The sequence below is a fragment of the Mesocricetus auratus genome, unplaced genomic scaffold (assembly GCF_017639785.1).
Source record: "Mesocricetus auratus isolate SY011 unplaced genomic scaffold, BCM_Maur_2.0 Super-Scaffold_100009, whole genome shotgun sequence".
Lineage (NCBI taxonomy): Eukaryota > Metazoa > Chordata > Mammalia > Rodentia > Cricetidae > Mesocricetus > Mesocricetus auratus.
In genome coordinates this window covers 7,589,094-7,613,281 of record NW_024429193.1, presented here as the reverse complement: position 1 = coordinate 7,613,281, position 24,188 = coordinate 7,589,094, and the positions used below count along the sequence as shown (strand labels likewise).

The 24,188-nt window shown below is 37.7% G+C and overlaps 1 protein-coding gene and 1 long non-coding RNA gene across 4 annotated transcripts in view; one reads left to right on the top strand and one right to left on the bottom strand.

Moving 5' to 3' along the window:
* Adgrl4 (adhesion G protein-coupled receptor L4) overlaps positions 1–24,188 on the top strand; it is an 87,015-nt gene that overhangs the window by 37,476 nt on the left and 25,351 nt on the right. For all 3 annotated transcript variants that reach the window (XM_040751605.1, XM_040751606.1, XM_040751607.1), the window contains 8 exons: positions 10,843–10,992; positions 11,361–11,431; positions 12,742–12,921; positions 13,033–13,216; positions 14,428–14,544; positions 18,546–18,751; positions 19,790–19,966; positions 21,360–21,563. In XM_040751605.1, coding sequence (XP_040607539.1) covers positions 10,843–10,992; positions 11,361–11,431; positions 12,742–12,921; positions 13,033–13,216; positions 14,428–14,544; positions 18,546–18,751; positions 19,790–19,966; positions 21,360–21,563 — 1,289 coding nt within the window. The remainder of the gene's footprint in view (positions 1–10,842; positions 10,993–11,360; positions 11,432–12,741; positions 12,922–13,032; positions 13,217–14,427; positions 14,545–18,545; positions 18,752–19,789; positions 19,967–21,359; positions 21,564–24,188) is intronic.
* LOC121142283 lies at positions 1,452–23,979 on the bottom strand. The gene is made up of 3 exons (XR_005879261.1): positions 23,884–23,979; positions 5,377–5,556; positions 1,452–1,640 (listed from the first exon to the last, which is right to left on the bottom strand). It is a non-coding gene; the product is annotated as an uncharacterized LOC121142283 (long non-coding RNA).

Sequence of the window (24,188 nt, the reverse complement as noted above, 5' to 3'; positions counted from 1 at the left end):
CATCACTTCAGTGATTAGAAACAAAAGTCAATAAAATGAGTTTCACAGAAGCGACTTCATAGCCATCATTTGAGTCCCAGGGAGATTATGAGAATATTATTCATCTTTACTATCAGAGCTGATGGGTACAAGGGAATGAAAATGTTGCAGACTCATTGATTGATAGTTTGAAAGAAATGTGTCAGAATTTTGTCCCAGTCTCATATCCAATGAGCAAGAGATATGGTTCCTGGTGTGTAGAAAAATAAGCCTGTTTTTTTTCCCTTTCCTCGCCCTCCTCTACTTGTATTCAGTGTGCTTGTTTTTATAATATGTGTGCATTAATAGTTCTGACAAAGAGAAATACAAAAACGACAGTAGCAGAAAATGGGAGTATTTTCTTAAGTGCTACATTTTCCTTAAAAAAAAAAACAAGCAATTGCAAAAACAGCCCCAGAGAATGTTTTGTGCATGTATAACTTTTCATCACCTCCCCCAACACCGGCTTCTGCATTCCATTCAAAAGCTGATCCATCGTCAAAGGCATATTTTTCTTTTCAAAAGATCTTGGAATAATAGTTGCTGTTTTGAACAGGTTAAAAAAATCACATCTCCATTAAAGAAACCAAAAAAAAAAAAAGAACAAAATTCTATTCCTGTGTAACTCTACTTTGTTTACCTTCTAAATTGTAACTTCTTTCACTTGGTGCCTTTGACTTTTCCTTTAGTGAATTGGACTCACTAAAAATCTATGGGCAAGGAAATGTGAGTTTACACTAGGGCTACATATCAACAGCGGGAAAGAGGGGTGCATCACTTTCAGTATCAGACTTATGGTTTCCTGTGTCTTGTCAATCAATAATCTTGCAGGTGCTAATATAGATACATAAATATATATGTATATATATATATTAATATATATATGCATGCAGAGTTGGATTATGTGTGCATTGTGATGAATTATTTCCTTCCCTGAAATATTGAGAGGTCAAAGATGTCTCCAGAGGAAAAGGAAAACATGATATAAGATAATATCTATTATCTCCTTCCCTGGCCATTCATACTCTAGGATCTTGACACCAGTTGTGGCAATGCATGCAGTAAGATCATTGGTTGTGGCATGCACACAGTAAGATCATCAGCTGTGGCATGCACACAGTGCGTCTACTATTGCCCTTGACTGATTGAACTCATTCTGCTGCACTGCAGCTCCCCCTCTTGGCTGTCTTTTCCTGCCTGCTTTCCCTTTACCTATATGTCTACCTTGACGATCTCCAGAAAAGCAGTCAGTAGAATGTACAAAACTGAGGCATCAGAGTGGTGGTGTTTTTTCTTAGCTCATTAGAGAACCAGGTGTAAGGGATTTTATAGTGCCTCCCCCCAAGGGGGAGGAGGGCCAAGCTGCACAGGGATAAAAGGGGCAGATAACGCTCTTTGTATGGTTCCAACTTTGACACACAGGGCCTGTTTCATGCGTAATGGTTACGGCCATTTTATTTTTCCGATTTACCGAGTAACACTAACAGTCATAACCAGAGGGACGATGGATCCAAGAGGGAAGCTGCTGTTCAAATTCTGTGCCTTTCAAATTATTATAATCAACGTTGAGCCTAGTCAGTAGTGTCTCAATTTTTAAACTCATTGTTCCTTATCGTTGGTAGCTAGATTTGAAAATAGCATGCAAAATGAAACTTTGTTAGTATTTCACAAAACCCTTGTCCTATAAAAGCAGTAAAATTCTGTTTTAATACATAGGATGCCACTGTAATCACATAGTTTGGGACCTCAAGACGGCCATCACCAAGGTACTTGGGCCTCTTGGATTTGCATGTTCAAATGTTTGTTACTTGTGCCTTATTTAGAAACAGTGCTTAAGACAAAAATACTTTTCTCAGCAACACAAACACATTGTCTTTGAGGTCGGGCATAAAAGCTACATCCACCTGATTCCACCGCTGTACTGGCATCATTCAGATGATCCCAGAAGCAGTTTACTAGTAAAACTGGGCACTTCATTATCACAGTAATTGAGTAATTAAAATGTTCAAGAGGACCTGAAACACATGTTCCTTTCCTGCTTTTGAATTACTGATGTAAATCATGCTGATCCAATGCTTGACATGACCTGAAGAAAAACAACTAACCAATCAGAGCAGAAATAGGTCTTAAATGTAATTTCACCATGAAAACAGTTTATGCAGACAAAACTAAAAATCTGCGTTTGCCCATCATCCAGATGAAACAATTTTGATTCGTGTTTATCCTGCTTTGACACCACCCACTTCCTTTCTTTTTTTTTCTGAGTCATTGACTTGGATCTTCATCAGTAATTCCTGTATTTCAGAATTGCTTTATTACTCAAATTCAAGCTTAATTTTTAGACTTCATAAAATCTATTGAAGGCCATCTTTGACCTAGTCCAAATGCTTAGCATGTCTTTCCCAGTGTTGATTATGTTTCCCCTTACTTCATGTTTCAATAATATAATTTTCCTTATTTTATGCTGCCAGCTGTTTATGAAATCTTTTTTTTCCTGGTTGAGTGTATCAATAGGGTGACTTTACTCTCACTGAACTAGTAATTACAGTGTAATACCTGGTTCCAGTTTCTCTTTCTCTTTGAATAAAATAAGTTGTTATATCCAGACGTTGGCCTAAGGAAGCCCTTCTTTTGCCTGCTTTGTGACATAGTAATGCCACTGTCTACTAAAGGCAGATGAAGTTGATGCAAACACTCCACTCTGGTGCTTTGGGTCTTTACTACATCTTTTCCAAAGTCATGCTTACCTTTGTTAGCGACTGCCTGTGTCTTTGAGCTTGCCATGCTCAGTTCATTCCACTAAGGATGAGCCAACAAGTATTGCTGAAATGATGCCAATTATTTCTCCCTATTAACGGTTCTTAACTATAAAATCTTCTCCAGTTAAACAGTGTATAAGAGATTTTAAAGAATATCGGTACAAATATTTATATGTAAATATGATGAATTATGGAGAGATAAATTCAACATAGAGTCACTGCCAGTAACTGATTTAGAGTATTAAAAGAGAACAAAAGAAACAGATTTTACACGTGCATTTGTGTTTTTATTTTAAATTACATGTATGCATGTTTCTGTATGTGGACGTGTGTTGGTGCGAGTGCAGGTACCCATGGCTGCCAGGAAAGGGTGCCAGGTTCCTCTAGAGCTGGAGAAGCAGATGACTGTGGGCTGTCTGATGCGGGTTCTCTCAGCAAGAAACTAAACCATGGGACCATATTTCCATCCCAAGAAGCACCTTTATATCTCTACGGTCTACCCATATAAAGGACATTTCTCTTTAAATGTTAATTGTTATAAAGCTAGACACTGCAAAGTTTAAGAGTATTTAAATAATTCATATTTATATATTACTTCTAAAAATATTTCTTACCTATCCACTATCTGGAGGTTACTTTCATATAAATGGTATTTTATTGACCAAGATTTGAATAGGAACTCTGGAGAATTTGTCTATAATATATATCCACTTTGCAAGACTTGGACATAGCAAATATTTTAATTTCCTAATTCTTGATAAGAAAGCTAAGAGGTTAGCTGTCCAAAGCTATGCTCAAAGAACAATACAAAATGCAATATTAACTTTTTCTATGAATATGTTGTATAATATTAATAAACATGTGTTGGAATCAAGAACAGTAATATGATAATTTATTTTAGAAACCACTCATTTAGGCAGTATAAGGTGGCTCAATTTCATGGGTTTTGACTGGTAACTCAGATCTAGTGAACCCTTTCCCTATGCATGTTTGCATATTATTTTTGTAGTGGTAGCCCACATGGGATTCAATCCTCATCATTTTCTATATCACCAATAACTTATCTGAAAACACAATTTATTTTAAGTTTAATATAAACCTCCCCCAACATTCTATGACAGGATTCAAATTTAGAGATGTAAATGAAAACTTTTATTTTAATAAAAACTCAATTATCTGCTTGTGTGGTAAGTTACCTTCAAAATGTGAACTCTGGCAGGAGGGCACAGATCCTGACTTTTGATTAATTTTTACTTATTTCCCAATATAGACATTCTCATTTGGGAGCTGGATGGTTCCATAAATATTTGAGTAACTAAATGATTGACTCAAACTCAATGTGGGTGAAATAGTTTTCTTTAACCTAATTTAGATGCTTTGCATGCAATTTATGATCTATTCTTGGTTAATTTTCTTGAAGTAGTGTAATTTCTGCTATATACATGCACATGCATACATGTGTAGATATAGATAGAAGATAGATAGATGCCTTTATTTCTATTATGTAGGTACAGTGATGTACATATTTCTGCTTTCTAATTATGCATATATGGTTTCATAGTAATTGAATTATATAGAATAATTAAATGATGTAGACTGGCAAAGTGTTAGCTTGTGCCCAAGAACAGTGAAAAGTTCTTCTACATAGACATATGTCATATAAAGGGAGACACAGAAGCACGGTCTTATGCCCAGAAAGCCATTCTTTCCATCTGAGGCTTAACTGGGTGCAACATTTCGATGTTACTCTACTTATATGTGGTGGATGGAGCTCTGACAGGTTTTAAAGACTAGAAAACAACGCTGTTCTTCAGAAATGCTAACTGAATTCCTCAAGCCTATGTTCTAGTTGCTGATTTCCTTAGAATGTCATATATTTCATCTTTAAGAGTTAATTACTGGTTATGTACCTCAGTAAACATGAGTAGGCCTAACAGGTAACACTGTAATTAAAGAAAAAATGAAGCCGGGCGGTGGTGGCACATGCCTTTAATCCCAGCACTCGGGAGGCAGAGGCAGGCAGATCTCTGTGAGTTCGAGGCCAGGCTGGACAGCCTCCAAAACAATACAGAGAAACCCTGTCTCGTAAAAACCAAAAAAAAAAAAAGAAAGAAAGAAAAAGAAAAAGAAAAAAGAAAAAATGTAATTGTGTGCTCAATTTTCTATACTCATCAGTCTCCAGAAGACATCTATCTTCTCATTAGATACAGTTTATTTTTAATATTCTTCAGTTCAAAGAAGGCTCTATGTCACAGACACCATAGAAAACAGACATACACACACATGCGTAAGCACACACCACACACACACACACACACACACACACACACACACACACACGGATGTTTGTCAGCATCGCAAGATCACAAGAGGTGTGATCACTGTAATTTAAAACTCTTTCTTCCAATCTTTGTTTCCTCTGGGATGCTGAAGACCAGGCCTAAGCCTTAGCTAACTCCCTTGTAGCTCTTTTAAGAGGTTTGTAAACACAATAACTGCGCCAAACCCAATCCCCAGTCCTGAGTCCTGTGTTTTACCTGTTTCACATGATGGATGATTCAGTGAAAAACTCATTCTCTGGCAGAATGTTATTACTCACCCATTTGGTTGTCCATAAGGGTTATGTTTTTCTAGAAGCTATTGCTCAGCTCCCTCCATTTTCTCTGCTTCTGGAGTGATTTTCATTGTTTGCTCTGATCATCCTCAGGGAGTGCATGTGGAGCCATAAATCTACACCCTTCTGGTCTTATTATCCACCTTGTAACGTAGTGCTGCTGCTCTGCAATTCAGTTAATTCTTAAATGTGACATATGTAGTGATTATGATCATTAAACATCAATATATAGAAACATCATTGAGCATCAGCACAAAGAAAATGAAGTTTCCTATTCAGAGGAATTCCTACTCAAGAGAATTTCTTTAACTTTGGTACATATTTAAATGCAGTTCTGCACACATCAGGTAGTTTTTCAGAAAGGTAGAGGGTGAGAGAACAGTGCATCATTTTACCACCCCCTTGGAGTCACAGTAAATCTGAATGTCAGTTGCGCAATCCCTAGAAGACTAGTTGAAAACCAGCATTTCACAGATGGGAAAACATAAGCACCCAGAGAGGCCAAAGTGACTAAAGCTAGAGAGTAGAGACATCATTTCTTCCTTTGCCCCTCACCTTGGAGCCATGAGTACCACACATGTATTTTGTGTTCTACTGATCTTGGGTATTCCGTGTAACTGTTGTGGTTTTTGTTTTCTTGGAATTGAACAATACCTAAACTGCATCTTACCTTTGTGAATTATTTCCAATAATTAGATATTTGCCTCATATGTTCTGCAATACAGCATTAGAAAAATACATATAACCACACTTTGCGAGAAAATTATAGTAAAAATGCTGCTGAGTTTGCTGACCATAGACATGGAAAACAAGCATGCCCTTTTAAATTAAAATTAGTGAATAACTTGGGGGTTGTAAAGGTTGTGCTTCTTTTTGAGTAGTATTGAATTTTTAGTGCAAAGGCAAGAGCTGTTAATAGCTCGAAAATTGGACAAGTGATTAAACTTTGTCAGTCAATCTTAGCCAGACATAGCTGCAATTTAGTTTTCATCAGGATGGAGGCCAGTGTTCTTTTTCTCTTAGATAACTTTGATAATTACCAAGACGTGACAACTGACCAACGCATTCCTCTGCATCCCAAGTACACATACTCTCAGGCCTCTTGCAATAAGAACAGTGCAAATAGGAAGAGAATCACTGATTTTGATTTTCCAGTTTTAAGATCAGGCATCAGCTGTAGCCTTGGCACACCACTACCTTCAATGCATTAGCACATATGTTATGATGTACACCTCTTCTGCATTAGGTATATTTATTTACTGTATTACAGCTACAATGTAAGAGATTTAGGATATAAACCTAGCCATGCCCATGCCTATAACTATTGAAAAATAGAAACAAGTTGGATGTAGTAGGTTCAAGCCACTTGGGCCTCACAAGAAACTGCAGGCAAATTTAACATGGACCTTGCTACAAGATAGAAACCATGTCTATTTTATCCATAGTAGCTTCAGCCCATTATGACATAGGATATTTTTAAGAAATATTAGGTAAAGAGGGACACAGAGTGATATCCCGAGGACAGTAGAAGTACTTCTGAATGCTCAGACATTCCATTTGTACCATCACCAACCATTACTTGAACACTTCCACCAGGAAAGCCCAGAGCAACAATATTAAATTCAGTAAAATACACATCTTTATTTTTTAAAAGGACATTTCCATTTTGTTAACACATAGGTTTCACTATGACATTTTCATGAATGCATAGAATGTACTTTTATATTAAACCCCATTGATTTTCTTATTTTGAGGTGCTTTTTTGGGGGGATACTCCATGTGTAAGCATTACATTAACATCACTTCCTCCCATCCCTCATCCCCTTTCCAATTCTTCTTGCCTCACCACCTTGACTCCCATAAAAATTCATGAGTTTTAGTGATAATCATATATGTGTGCATGATTGCATTTATATATGTGAGAGAGAGAGAGAGATTGTAAGAGCCATAGGAACAAAATGTCTGCTGCTAGCTAATGTCCTCTAGATGTGACATAGAAGTAAACTCTAAATGAGACTAAGAAGCATTAGTTTCACAGGATAATTGATAGCATTTCATTGAATGTAGGTGCTAACCATAGAAACCCTTCATGAGTTTAATATTGAATGCCAATATCCCAAGAGAGTACTACCACCATTGTTACCATAATTAGATCATCATATTGCCATTCAATAAATTCAGAAGTTGGAACACCTCACTTGGTCCATGACAATGAGATGGCAACCATTTTAGAGAACAGCCGTGGGAAGCCATCAAGTAAAGCCAGGAACACCAGGATACAGGGCACTCCTGCACTCAGAGAAACTGGCTTTCCTCCTTAGGGGCTGCACAAGACCAGACTCATCAGCATTCAGTCCTGAATACAGGGAAGGCTCCCCAGGCCCCAGCCCCTGCTTAGGAAGCTGTTGGCAGCTGAGTACAGTTGAGGGAAGGGGAGTCACTGTCCTTAGGGGTGTAGTGACTGGGGAATTGCTTCCCAGTGAGCTCCAGGGGACAGCATTCCTGTCTTATATCATTTGATATGATGTCACTAGCCATGTATAAAAGTGCTATCAATTTGTGTTACACTAATTTAAGAAAATACTTTCTGAAATATTTGCAGATCTAGAAGAGTGGTAATCACGCTATATGTGAAAATGTGGATGGAGGATTTAACTGCTTCTGTGGGGAGGGTTATCAGACCTCCATGGGGAGAGTCACGTTTCACACTTAATGATGGTGAAATATATATCAATCTTAACTACATAAAAATATTTACTACACATTTATGAAGTATTAATGACATTCCCAAGGTTGAACAAGCCAAGGTTAAAAACTCGAGGTCACAAAACAAAAATCAAGAACAAAACAAAAATTAGTAATGAGAGGGGAACTTGTTTAGGAAAAGAGATTAGAGTGGGATAAGAAAGTGAGAGGCTGAGTAATCAGAATACGCAGTGCATATGTATGAAATCAACAAAGAAGACACTGTGAAATCTGTCCACTGCACATGACATGGATTTTGCACACACAAACCCACGACAGTTGTCCTCACTTATGTACAATCCCAACAAAATCCCTCACCATGGTTTGGGGAGGGCCTCCATAGGTTTGACTTCTTTCTGAGGATATAATGGTAGCTCATGGCTGCTGGTGGAGAAATGGCAACCTTCCTTTAAGAGTTTCACTCCTGGATTGATTCCCCAAGGACAATGGATGGACCGCACCCATACAGATATAGCAGCACTAATTAGATTCAATAGGATAAAACATGTAAAACAGATAAGAAAGGGTGGGGTAGAAAGTGAGGAGAGAGAAAGACAGACGGAGAGAAAGGAGACAGAGTTGGGAGACAAATAAGGTGGAGGGTCTTGGTGAGAAGTGGAGTGGGTATGATCAAGGTATAGCGTATAAATATATGAAATATTCAAAGAATGAATATGTTTTTAAAGAGAGACGCCCAAGTCAATGCAGAACCAAGCCAACATGTAAAGACATGGGAAGTAAGTGTAATAGTAAGGTATAATCATCAGGTGTGTTGAAAACCACCTTTAAGAAGGACGGAGAGAGCTGAGTTTAGAGAGGAACGTTTTTATATAGATCATAGGTTGGTGTTAGATGATGTCATGAGAATACTGCACATTTAAGAAATCAATTCTTATGAAGCCTCCAATGCAACAAAATACAGATACACAAAGAATGTAATAACTGTCCTGCCCATGAAATAATTTGTACCATTTGTGATAGTTAATGGGTCTGCACCCAGCCTTATTTGGGCTGTTTTCCATTGGAGTGCAACATGTGCTTCTAAAACAGCCCCAGGAGAGGAGGGCTGTTGGATGACATGCATGGTGACAGCCCTGCAATCTCTGAACTTAGAAGACTCTGGCAGAAAGATAATCATCAATTCAATGGCTGCATGGTCAGCTCCAGACCGGCATCGTGGGAATCCTGTGTCAGCACAGAGTAAAGGGCTCTTTGGCTTGAATCCCATGTTCTTCACTTGACTGTGTCCACTCCCATCCCTCATTCCTTTCCACCTTCCATGCAGCTTGGAAAGCGCAGGTGGATGGTTCTGCCATATGGGAGTCAACATTCTATAGCTTTCTTTCCCCTTTAGTGAGTAAGTATTGGCTTGCGTTGGATAATAGTTTTTGAACATAAATACAAACTAAAATAAATGAGGAGGGTGCTTTTTTTATAGTGTGTACACCAGGGTATATAACCACATACATCACAGACATGCAGCCATCATCCACACAGAGGTTGTCTAGCCTTTCGCTCTGGTAATGTTCTTTATAATCTAGTATTACCACCTATCTAGCTAATGTCAAGTTCATTAAGAACCTAGGAAGAGGCTCTGTGCTGACTTGCTTTTCCGTGGCTTGGGTCACAAGACTTCCTGTGCTTTCATTGTATTTTCAAATGAAAAACTGGCAACAGCTGAATTTTAGACAACATCCTGATGACATTTAAATTAGACTTTAATAGCTCCCTTCCTTTTTATACTGGTAAATGGTACCATGCATTCTTGTTATTTTAATAATCAAATTGTAATTTAAAATTACAGTTTCATTCATTAATCTAATAGAAAGTATTTCTAAGATGCCAGAATTGGGCTCAGCACACACACACACTAAAAAAAATCTTTGCATTAATTTTAGGTAATGATCTGGACTATTCAGTTCCTTGGAGTCATTTCCCAACCTGGCAGCATTATTTATATTGTATTTATAACTTTAAGACACATTTCAGTGCACTGTGTTAAATTTTAAATTAAGAATATAGATGATGTGAGCCTAAAAACTCAGCACCTTTATTACAGTGTCAATATACAGCCACTGAGAATCTCAGACTTAATTCCATGCAATTTATTTCTTCATCCATACTCAGCTATGATGATTGCATATTAGAATCATAGTCCAAATGTAATATGAACAAAAGTAATCAATCGTGATAAATCTTAAGAGAGTTGAGTAACATAATATGCTGGACCCTAGCTTTCGGGTAAATCACAGGCAGAAATGAAGCTTTCAAGAGAAAGGGAGTTCATCTTTATCCTCCGGACTACTTTAAACTGAGTTATCATCAGTGGAGCCTAAGACTAGCAGGCAAATAATTGTAAGTGCACTTTGAAAAATGAGTCTTTATTAAATTAGAACTAACTGTTACATCTTAGATGATGGGAATAGATTTACTGACTTTGTTGATGAATCATGCTACTCAGAAGACAATTTTGAGAGTGTGGCCCATGAATAACATTTTCAATACTCTGTCAGAATGGATTGGCCAAATTAGAGTTAAGAAATGCACGCAGCCAAGGTTGTTTTCTCTTGTCCCGAATGATGGGATTTCCCCCTGCTTTGTTGTATCAGTGGATATGAAATTGCCAACCATATGTAATATTGTTATCAGGAAACAAGCAAGTAAAAGAACAGTAATTTAAGAAATTACTTTTTGGAATATTTGCAGATATAGATGAGTGCAGCGAGTCGGCTGTCTGTGGTGATCACGCCATATGTGAAAATGTGGCCGGAGGATTTAACTGCTTCTGCAGGGAAGGTTATCAGACCTCCACGGGGAAGTCGCAGTTCATGCCTAATGATGGCTCTTACTGCCAAGGTGATTTATAGCCTTCAGTCTTAAACTATATAAAATATTTACTACACATTTGTGAAGTATCAAAGAGCTGCATTTCCAAGATCTGTGCCAGGATTCACTAAGATTGACAAATTTAAAAAGGTGTATTGTTTCACATAGTGGGAAATGGAAGCAGCATGTTTCATTTAGTTCACATTCATTCCCTCTTCCTTAAACCTCTTCTTCCATTTTCTGTGATACATTACACAGTCTGGAACTCAAATGGAGTCCCAAATATTAAAGAATGCACTTTTAATGTTTAAGTGCGCAAAATCACTCAAGTCAACATAATCAGCTCAGGGAAAAATGGATTGTAGACTCACTGTGGAACGTGTTTTCTTTTTCTACAGAAAGTGTGAATTCAAACTGCCACTTAGAGCATGCCTGCATTGTCACAAACGTTAATAAAACCTTAAAAAGAGTAAGTAGACACTTTAGGTTGAAATATATTTTATTTTGACATTTTGATCTCAGAAGTGCTACCAAAGCCCCATTTGAAAATATTAGCAGCTGAACCTCATGTAGAACTGAAACTTTGCATACAGCCAGGTAAGTATTATTTACGTTGCATATAGGATTAATTTGGAACTCCCAAAAGCATTGGGTAAGACTTTATCCTGCTTCGTTTAAGTTACATTTTTTTCATGATTTGGTGTATTAGAAAGTTATTTTCAACATGAAAGGAAGTTGTTGAGTAAAATGGCAAAAACACACATTGGCTCAAACCCAGTCCCGCATTTTAAGGAGATGTAGTTAAATGCAACTAGATTTTGTACTTCAAAGAGAACACTTCAAAGAGAAAATAAAGAAATAAGGTAGGACATACGCAAAATTGCTGTTATGGGATGGAATGGGTGAACCAAACTATGAAAAGTGAACCTTCAGCCAAGGCATTTCTTCATTCTGTCATGTACTGAGGAGTGCTTTGGTGGAAAACAATCAGATTATTGAGTCAAGATTTCTGACTTAGGATATCAAAACTTATATGAACTAGTGAATTTAAATATTGAGATAGGGTCACTTACTGGGATATAATTCTACACTGGAGAAAAGGCAGTTATTTTCAAAATTATTTTTAAATTATCTATTCAAATGTGTTTCTGAAGTACACTAAAGCATCCCCAGCTGCCTGTGAAGCCTTTCTCGATAAATTCTGTTTTCACTGCTACATGTCATGGTTTCAGGCTAATCTGATCATTTGTTATACAGACAAGACAAGAGAATCAACCTCTGGGTAAATTCGAAGTATGTCTTATTCTGGAACTTTTTAATGCATGTGGACTCTTGTCTGGGTGCCATACATGTATGTTCATGTATGTGGCTGCCGTGTGCAGTAGAGGTCAGATGCTGATGCTGGGTGACCTCCTCCATCACTTTTCATGTTAGTGATAGAGTCAGGCACTCTCTCTCTCTCTCTCTCTCTCTCTCTCTCTCTCTCTCTCTCTCTCTCTCTCTCTCTCTTTCCCTCTTTCTGTCTCAGTCTCTATCTCTCTGTCTCTCCCCCCCCCCAGAGCTCACAGTCTATACTATCTGGATAGCTTACAACAGGGATGCTTTGCCTCCACCTCCAAAGCACTGGGATCAGAGTCTGTACACCGGAATGCTGGTTCTCTAACTTAAATGTCAAGTGTTTTTCTCACTGAACCATCTCCCCAACCCCTTAAATCTTATTCTCAGAATTCCCCCAACAGAAATATGATTCTCCTTTTCTAAACTCATTTTATTTCTCAGATTGGACCAATAAAGGACCAGTTGTCTCTACTACAAGAAATTTACAGAAACTCTGAGGGTGAACTCTCACCAGTGGATCTGATCACATACATAGAGATACTTGCCCAACCATCCCCAGTACTAGGTTACATGAACAGCACCACTTCATGCAAGGATGGTCGTTTCAATTCAACTCTTTCTGTGAGTATGTTGATATTTAATCCATAGTGCAGTTGATCTTTAAAATGTTTCCTGTGATTTGGTTCAGTGTGATATAACAATATTTTTAAAGACATGTTTTTCCTTAAATAGGAGTTTGTAAAAACCATCAACAATTTTGTCCAAAAGAATACACTTAAAATTTGGGACCAATTACCTACAAATAATAGACGACTTCATCTCACAAAACTGATGCACACTGCTGAGCTTGTCACCTTAAGAATCTTTCAGAACTTCCAAAAGACGACTCAGTTTGATCTGAACTCTACTGATGTGGGTAAGGTGTGAAGGTAATTGGTTTGCTTCCAAGCAACAGTACTTACCAAACAAGACAGTAAGGTGTGGTTCTTGAAATGCTAATAAATTGTGCATAGTTTTGTCAATGCAGAAATGAATGATAGTTCGTATTACCAGAGAAATATGAATGAAGGTCTATGCTGGTAGAAAGTTTGACAATGTAGTTGTTTCCCCCTGTCTTATATTGCCTCCCTTTTGCTATTCACAAACTGTGTAGCATGAAAGTTTGAAGAAGACATCATCCCCTTGTCCTATTCACTCAGTGATCTCCTGAGCTTAATTTATAATATCTACATCAGAAATTATGGGTATAGTATATTTAAATTTCTATTTAGGAATGCTTAGCCTTGTGATAATATGAGGCTGTTACAATAATGAGGTACACTTTCTTGATTTCTGAAGTTTGCTTAAAAATGCCACTAAAATTATGGATAAAGTTTGAGGATAATTATGAAATTTTTCCAAAGAAGTGAAGTATTCTTTACTAAGTAATCATTACACATGTCTGTATTGCATGTTTGACTAATATCCTGCTGTGCAGTAGAATGTTGACAGAAGGCAAATTAAGAGTGAAAACGATGAGGCTAATTTGTAGGCACACTACATTTTTATGTTTCTGAGTAAGAGAAGTGCTAATGTACCCCAAAAGGGATTATTACTCAATCATTTAATTCTCTCAATTGTTAGAGGTTAAATTATATTTACATTGCAGATAATCTAACAGGCACATCCAACCTTTCCACATTGAGGCAGGACATTGTCATCTACAAAGTTCACATTTGAGAAACAAGCAATTGAGTTTTAAAAAAGTCTAAGAATCTTAAGGTTTCGACTAAGTTTACTCTTTAGTGTGATGTCATATTCATAGCTTGCCTGGGTGAAGGCAGTCTACAGGCTATGGTTTAGACAGATCTATAAGACATTGTAGTCCTTATTGCTTTAGTAAAGGTGTGTGGATGCTTTCGCGTATGTAGTGGTTTTAGTTTCTATTTTAACTCAGCAAAGATTGAAACCATGAATGCAGTCATGAGCGACAAGAAAAAGAAAATGCTAGTCTTCTCAGCATTTAGGCTATGCACTATACTTCCAAAAGCCTAAATGAGCTGGTGTTCAATGCAGTTGTCTCTAAATTTAAAAGATGCATCGTTTAAACTAATTTCAGACTACTTATTTCCATGCTCTTTTTTTCAGCTCTCAAGGTTTTCGTGTTTGATTCAAATCACATGAAGCATGTTCATCCCCATATGAATGTGGATGGAGGCTATGTAAAAATATTCCCAAAGAGAAAAACTTCACATGACTCAACTGGTAGGTTTTCACATCTTATGCACACTCATGTATTTCTAATAAATGCCAACATGTACTTGGCTATGTCATAGAGACACAAGTTATTCCCTATAGAAAAACTTTAAGTACATATGTAGAACATTCATGTTTATACTTGAGATTCATTCTGACATAACCATCTGAGGAAAAAATTAGCCAATGAAATCTTAGTTCTTCATGAAACCCAATTTGTGGTAGTGTGAAGGGATAAGTTTATAAAGTGCTCAGTTGTTGCTTAGGCTTAGACTTTTTTAATTATTCATCATCCCTTGGCTCCTGTAGAGTAAACTCTAAGTCAAATAAAACTTTAAAAAAATTAAGACAAAAATCTGGTAGCCAGCAGTTTAGTGATTATCTAATTTAACAATCTCATTTGGTAGATAATGGAAATAAGGTGTAAAGTTAATGGATTTGTCTTCATGTTTATCAGCAAATAGTTTAGAGCAACACTAGAAAGGAAGAAGTTAATAAAGACATCAATTCAACAAGCTTTTCCTTGTCACCTAACTGGAGTCAAGCAAGTAGCTAAGATTTTAACTTATAGTATCACTTATCTCTTCTTAGAGTCATGCGCACAGAAAAGTCTCCCCACCATAGCATGACTTCTATTATAGTTGTTCTTTTGCAGGTAATGACATAGTGTTGAGGGTAAACATGAATTGGAAACTTTTCTCAGAGTGTATGGATCATCATAAATGTAGATGAAAACTAGACAGTAATTGTACACAGAAACTGCCTTATGAACAGTCAGGATTTATTTTTAATGACCACTCCACAACACAACCTCATGATATTTTCTGTTTTGTTTCATTTAATTTTGTTTTCCACTGCGTAGGATTTTTTTCCTCTCCTCTTTATCCTCACCATTATTTATTTTCTGATCAAAGCGAAAGACATAGTGTTACAAAGCAAATGAAAGATAACAAAGACGTATTGCCACTGAACCCTCAGCTCATAAGCTACTAAACCACACTGTAATCAACAAAGCACACATATAATATTTGGTCAACAGTTGAAATTTCAAAGACAATTTGAATAGTGTTTAGAAGTTGTGGAAAACACATTGAAAATACCTATTATGGTGACAAATGTTGAAATTGTCAGCAAATTAAAATCTCAGAGCAATGCTGACTGATTGCACGGTAGTTTTGTTACGTTTAATGCTGGCATACATAAAGGGACAGTTGAGAGAGACAGTAAGATCAGATCTCAATAAGGCAGAATGAAAAAAAATGTCTTTTCCTCAAGGCTGAATCTTAAAAGAGGGGCAAATGGGCAAACTGATGTCTCCTTTCAATGAAGTCTGCACGAGATTTTACTTGTAAAATTCATTAGAAAAGACACACCATCATGCCATTTGTGGGAATGCAGAGGGGATCGAGAGGCACAGATGAGTTTTATATTATTTTGTGAGCTCAATTTAGAAACATGATAGGGATGGGGTGACAAGACAAGATTCAGTGCTCTGAGCCATTAAATAAAAACATAATAGACTTGTGCTAAGGAATTATACAAGCTTTCTTTTAAGTATTTGCAAAATTGGGATAATAGTCAGATACCCAAGCAGACCACTGAAGAATGTCCTGCTGAGAAGATCATTTAGCATTAAAAAAAATGAGCATGAAGCCATTTGGAAACAAGAGTTTCAAAGAAGAAGTTCACTATATGATCTACGTTGGAAAACTTACTCTTGAATTTTAACTTTCAGGAAAATCTTAACTTTTTTCACCCTGATGGTTTTTCAGTAATCTAGATAGGTTGCAAAGCATTAGTGCATTGCTGGGGAAAAATTGACTGGTAGCATTCCAACAGAAAAAAAAGAAAGAAAGAAGAAAAACAAGTGAATCTAAGGGAAAATAGCTACTAACAAGCACACACACACACACACACACACACACACACACACACACACACACACGCACACACACATTAAGATGATATCTCCAGAACTTTAACACAGTCATTTACCTAAATAAATACACAGTTGCTGTAGACATTGAATGAAACACTGGTTTTTTTTTTTTTGGTTGTTGTTGTCCTTAGAAAAAAGGATATGCTAATGCTAACAGAATATAGAAAGATTATAGGACAAAAAAGCATAAACATAATCAAATAATGAGAGAAGATGGAATTCAGTATGAAATGATGTAGTCTTTTCAAACAGTCTACACCTGCAATCCCTTTTGTTGGTGAGAGAGCTTTATTTTTTAGTAGAAGGTACAGATTCGCCGTGTAGGTTAGAGACCATCTGGCAGGGAAGCTTCGAAGAGGAAAGATCTGTTTGACTCACGGTTTTGGAGGGTCCATTCTGAGTCAGTCTATCACAGTGGGGAAGGCTTGGAAGAGTTCATGGCAGACAGAAGTGGAGAAAGCAGGATGGAAACGGGAGTAAAAGTGACAGTGACCTTCAAAGTTTCAAGCATAGCGAGCTACTTCTCACAAAGCAGATAGCGTCTCCTAAAATCTCTCTAGCCTTCAAGATATTCCACCAGCCAGAGATGAAGCTTTCAAAACATAACTGATTAGGGGACAATTCACACTCAAGGTAACTTCTGGTAAGGAAGTTCAAAGCTTAATTAGTTGCAAAATTATCAAGAAATCATCAGAACTGGAAAGGTTCAGAATGCTGGGGGAACTGTCGAACGCACATTCATTAATGGAATATAAAGGGGACTTGGGAGATTTCTGTGACACTCCTTGTTCAAAGTCACAAACCGATGTTTTTAAAAAATACCATTTTATGTAGCATTGATGAATAGAATAATTTAAAGATATCTTTTTTAAAACCAACTTTGACCCCTAAGAAGCAACCATTCCTCTCAATGTACTTCATGACTCTTGAAGTTTTCAGTTGTCCCTAGTCAGTCCACAGAGAACATTAGCATCACAGTCTTCTCCGAGAGCACAAATGCATCAGACTGTTTCAGTTAGGATTCTGTAACCCTAACCAAAAAGCAATTGAGGGGAACAAAGTGTTTATTTGACTCACAGGTTTCAGTTCATCACAAAGAGAAGCCAAGGGAGACTTTGGCAGCAGGAACTAAAGAGACACTGTGGATAAGTCTGCCCACTGGCTCCTTCTCAGGCTTATATATGGCCACCTTCCTCACCCAGCCCAGACATACCCTACCAGTGACAGCCCTGCCCACGAGGTTTGACCCCTACTGTATTAATTAGCATTCAAGAAAATGCCTAGAGGCAATGCCTGGAGCTCAATCTAATGGAGGCATTTCTTGAGGTTCCCTCTTCCGCAAGCATTGACAAGCAAGTTTAATCACCACATAGATTGATATCTATATTTCACAGATAGATGTCTTTCAAGCTGGTAGGTCAAAGAAAGATTACGTGGTGTATCTAGGTTAAATAAAGCCTCATAACAATTAAAACTAATAGTAATTTGGAAGCTATGCCTCACATGAGTGTGTGGAAGGAATGCTACTTTTCAGTGTGTGGCGGAGGAGCCCAGTTTTGTGACCACAGTGCTTTCTGAATACAATATCAATATTTATATTTGTAATTCTGCAGCATGGGGTTGTAGTCTGAGACTATATTTGAGCAGTGCTAAGGTAAAACAAGGATCCTCTGACTCCACAGAACCAAATGTTTTCGACATCAGGAGGGAGCATTGCAGTGATTACAAGGTCCACCTCAGTATCACACACCACAGCTTAATCAGTTCTCTGTCCCCTTCATTCCAATTCATTGGCACATGGGTTAAAGCTTGTTTCTTTGGGGGTGAATATGTCTCAAATTCTGGCCCTCTGTGAGGATAAGGCTGTCAAATTATCTACGAATAGCTTTCATCCAATCGAAGTTTGTGTAAAGGTGATGCCACAATAGTTCACAGAGGTCAAAAATGTAAGACATGATAATGTACACATGAGATATTGTACCACGCATTCCGATCACAGCGTCCACGATTTCTGCGGAGTATAACTTTAGTCTTCTCAGTAGTTCACTGACTGCATTTATTTGATTGACAGGCAGTGCTGTCGTTGCATTCCTGTGCTATAAGAGCATTGGCCCCTTGCTTTCCCCATCTGACGACTTCTTACTGGACCCTCAAAATGATGATAATTCTGAAGAAAAGGAGAAAGTCATTTCCTCTGTGATTTCTGCCTCAATTAGCTCAAATCCACCCACACTGTATGACCTTGAAAAAATTACATTTACACTAAGTCATGGAAAGGTAAGTTGTTGTCCAGGGTTACTTAAAATTGTTATGTATTCAATGAACTGGAATGTTTTGGTAGCATTACTTTAATTACATGTGAGTTTTAGAGAGAAAGTATATTGAAAATTAAACAAAAAGGAGATATAATTTTGATCCTTCTTTTCCAGTGATGAGTAGAAACCAAGTCCTTCAGTTCTATGTTTGTACTCCACCAATGAGCTACAACTCCAGCACTCGACCAGTTTTTCTATAAAATATTTTGCATTTCTAGTTCTTCTTGTCAATGCCTATGAGTCACATGTTTAGTGTTCTAAGATTAAGCTATCTCCTAGTTTTATTTTAAATACTTTATTAATTCTGGCAATTTCTAAGCTCATATCTTTAAAAATATAAAGATGTTATTTAAGAGCTTGTGTAATGGTTCAGTGATCCTAGCCTGACAACCTGAATTAATCCCTCAGGACAACATGTACATGAAAGAAGGGGGAAACCACATCCTGCAAGCTATCAGGAATCTCCACATGGGCGCTATGCTGAGTACACACACACACACACACACACACACACACACACACACACACACACACATGACTAAACATCATCTCCCAGGAAAAGTCTCTTTGACTACTTTCCATTCTATTTTTTTCTTCTTTCTCATTTGCTTTTCTCACTTCACAATTTTTGTTTACAAGTAGAATGTAAGATCAACAGCAATACACATCATCTTGGTCAATATTGTCTTTTTAGTCCATAATTGCTTAATAAAAACTATAAGCAATTGCTGAATGAATACAGAATGCCTGTAATGGCATTTTGTTTTAAATACACATGATCTCACTTAATAAAAAGTATCACAGTTCTACAAAATTGAAAAACTGTAGCATTGCGGAAACATAATTTTCAAACCTGTTTTAAAAAGAATGTCATTTGTTCACATTGATCCTGTGTTTACAGGTTAAGCATTGTGCTAATCCTATCCAGTGATGTTTTAAATACAACCAAAGCAGTGCTGATGCATATTGTCCCATGAGTGGAATGTCTATCTTTTGTTAGGTCTCAGATAAGCACAGGACACGGTGTGCCTTTTGGAACTATTCAGCAGACGCCATGAACAATGGCAGTTGGTCATCTGAGGGCTGTGAACTGACATATTCAAATGACACCCACACCTCCTGCCGCTGCAGTCATCTGACACACTTCGCAATTTTGATGTCTTCTAGTACCGCCGTTGTAAGTCCGGTTTGTGCTTCATGCTCACAGAGCTGCCTCATCATTCACTGTCCTCGCTCTCCCTCTTCCTACCTCATATGAGCACAAAGGACGACCCTTTTGTATTGTACTGGGGGCCAACTGTATGCTTACTGTAATCAAAAAGCCTGGGTTGTTGTTGGGTTTGGTTTGGTTTTGTCTTTGTTTCTTTCCTTCCCGTCTAGTAAATTCATAATAGGGAATATTTTTTAGTTTATTTCCTATCAAGGGCTTGTCTAGACTGTAACGTCTGTTAGGTTGCATGTTAAAATTACTCTTTCCATTACTCTGGATTTTACATGGCGTTTCAATAGCTATTCATGAAATGTAGTGTCATGGTATCTGGAAACCTTTCCCTTTATAATGGGATCATTTTGATGCCTGATAATATTTGGCACTTTTTTACTCAATATGTCTTTAAGAGCAAAAACAAAAAAAAACCACAAAGATTTTCAAACCTAAAAAGAAAATTAAGGTAAATATCCTTATAAAATATATTTTGTTTCATCAGTATTTCCTTAGTCTGCATGGTTATTATTATTATTACATAACTTTTTTTTTGGTTTTTACAAAACAGCATTTCTCTGTATTGTTTTAGAGGCTATCGGTCCAGCCCAGCCTCAAACTCACAGAGATCCACCTGCCTCTGCCTCCCGAGTGCTGGAATTAAAGGCATGCGCCACCACTGCCCGGCTCATAACTTTTTTCTTTGTATTTCTATGTTGCAATCTTCATCAGGTTGCTGATTCTAAGTTTCTCAATCAGGACATTGATTTGCTTCCATTAATACTTAATAATCCATGAGGTTATGAAGGGTCACGATACATTTGTTTTAAGTAGTATCAATCATAAAGATGATTTCTGTCCAGGGTATTGGGGGATAAAGCTTCTTTTCTTTATGTAAAACTAAACAACTCATCTCCATTTCAGTCTCCACTAGAGGATTTTGGTCTTCCATATACCCCTTTTCTCTTTTACCTGTGTTTAATGTGTTTTAGATGAATTACCTCACAGACATAGCCTTGGACTTACCACTGATAAATCTGCTTTAATTAACCATTTTCCCATTACAATGATGAATTACCTTTCCAATATCATGCAACTGATGGTGATAACATTATTCAGCCATGTACTAATATATACTATGCTTAGAGAAAAAAAACCCTAATTATGGTGCTGTTAGCCTGCTACATGATTTATATCAGATTTCTCAGGATACTAAGTATAAGTTTTTCTCATCTAAATGTACATTTTTACTTTTGCGTTTTATGAACATTTTGATTAATGCTTCCCAGAGAAGCTCGATAGGGATTGTAGTCCCTTTGATAAGTCACTAAGTCTTTCTCCTAACAGTGCTGTTACTATTTGCCCTTAGGGAATTAAAGATTATAATATCCTGACAAGGATCACTCAGCTTGGGATAATTATCTCCTTGATTTGCCTTGCCATGTGTATTTTCACCTTCTGGTTCTTCAGTGAAATTCAAAGCACTAGGACCACAATTCACAAGAACCTCTGTTGCAGCCTTTTCCTTGCAGAACTTGTCTTTCTTGTTGGGATCAACATCAACACAAATAAGGTAGGCAACCTGCCCCCCACTGTGCCTTATTCTTATTTTCTAACCGAACAAGTCATGTAAACATGAACTTTAATAAAAGTCTTAATTCCCCATGGAGGGCCTAACCCTCCCTAGGGAACAGAGTGGGGATTGGGTGGGGGCTGGGGGGACTGGGGGGCGGCTAGTGAGGAGGGGAGGGAGAGAGAGCAAGGACTGACATGTGAAACAAGCTTGTTTCTAATTTAAATATAAAATTAAAATAATTAATTAATAAACAAAAGTCTTAGTGGGTCAGACATGTCAGATAATTGTTTAAGTTATCTTCTCTAGGTTTTTATGATGGTATTATATCTAAAGGACATACATCAAATTCATTAAACAACAAAAGCCCTTCATTATGTGAATTATTGGGAAAACCAAATTTTGGTTTTTGGTGGTTTTTTTGGGGGGGTGTATAAAATGTTCTCCTTTTTTCTTTTCTTGTTTTTCTTTAAATTGTAAACCAGCTTGTTTTGCATGTGGATCCTAGTTCCCTCTACCTCCCCTCCTCCCCTACCCCCACCGACCTCTCTATCCCATCCTCTTTCTGCTCCCCAGGGAGAGTAAGTCCTTTCAGGGGAGGAGCTTCAATGTTTGTCAAATTTTTATACCAAAGAAATACCTGGTTTTGCATGGGCAATTGGAAATGGATTCTGTTTTAGAATTGAGAGTAAGCACAAAAACAGGTGGGGTAACCTGGGGCCTCACCAAAGAGTTTCATTAATCTGTATCTGCGCAGAAGTGAACCCTATAATGGAATTAAACATGAAACACCTTTATTAAAGGATTGTTCATGAGAGAAAAAATGGTGTTGCAGGCTGGAAGAGCCAGCAGACCAGGTCTCGGCCATTTATACCTGAGGTAGAGAAAGAAGAGAAGTGAGCATCTAAGAAGTTCATCATGGTTTCCATGGAGTCCTTTCAGAACCCTTTACTGATCACAAGAATCCTCCTTGGTCTCCAGGCAACGAGGAAGTCTGTAACCCAGCGGCGGTCAACAGCCCTAGGTTAGGATGTGAGCAACACTGAAGTTCACACAACAGTACCAGTTAGAATTCTAAACACCTCCCACACATTGATAGAGAAATGAATTTTTGGGGACCACAGACCAGGAAAGTGCCTGAGCCTTTCTGTTCCTCTTGGAATTCTTCCCAGGACTGAAGCTAGTCATTGCATTGTCCTTCTGAATTAGGTATCATGGAACATCCATTTTAATTAGTTTACACAAACTGTTTCTACACTAGGCATGACACTTCTCCATTTCATACACCCCTCAGCCCTCCAGTGTGAATTTCCTCCCTGCCCCATTTCCCTTATCTTCGCTCTACAACTATTGCATAGAGAGTTTTTGTTAACTCTCCCCCATCACATGTATCCATTCCCAAGCTCTATCTCATTACCAGTTTCCTAAGTGTCTTCCAAATTTCAGCTTCCAGAGATCTTTCTCCTCCCCAACTTTATACATATGTCTTCAACATATTTTGACATGCAGTTTCCTTGGTCTCAAACTATACTCTTTTTACATTTTTACATTTATTTATGTTATGAGTGTTTTACCTGCACGCATGTGTGTATACCACTTGCATCCGGGGAGTTCAATAAAACGTCATTGGATCCCTTGGAATTGTAGTTGCAGATGGTTGTGAGCCACCATGGGTGCTGGCAACCACACTTTGTCTTCTTAAGGAACCAATGCCTGTAACCACCTAGACATTTCTCCACCTCCTCTATTGTTTTAATAAGGGGAATGAGTACGTATGACCTGTGACCTCTCCACTAACAGATACTATTAAGTTTACTAATTTATTAAATTCCACTAAATTACTAAAATTTACTAAGTTACTAATTTTAAAATTACTGATCGGGTTTTTACAAACCTAACTATAGGGGCTAGAGAGATGGCTCAATGCTTGCAAGGACTTGCTACTCTTGCCTAAGAACATAGTTCAGTCCCTCTCACAGGTGGTCACTCAAACCACCTGTTAAGTCCAGACTCCAGGAACCCGACACCCTCCTCTGACCTGCAAGGATACCACCATCATACACTACATATACACACAAGTACATACACAAGTATACACATACTTTTAAAAAGCAAATTCAAATCCAATTCCAATCCTAAGTAAAGAGTAAATACTCGTGAAAAACGTTGACTAAAACAAATCTCAAATGTATATAGTCATCGTGCAACTAGAAGGCATTCTGCAGTGGATATTTTAGTTAATCATACTATTTGTACATTTTAAATTTTAGCCCTTAATCGAGATGCTCGCTTTGTTTTGTATGGGTTAAAGGTAACTCACGTTCTTCCAACTTTGTTAACATGGAAAGAAGGAGAACCGTCTCCAGACAGAATTGTTTAAACCATCATTACGGCCACTGGGAAACGAGTCGCTTCCTCGAACCCAGCTTATTCTAGAACATCAGTGCGTAAAATTGACAAATCCCTGGACAAGCCAATAGCTTAATTTTTCACGAGGTCCATGGACGCTTGCAGTGGGGTGGGGGGGGCGCTCTTTCAAATGGGCTGCAAGTGGCACATCTTCGTCTTCAAGACTGGCGAGACAGGAATATGTCAGTGTGGTCACTCGTGGCGGGAAGTGACACC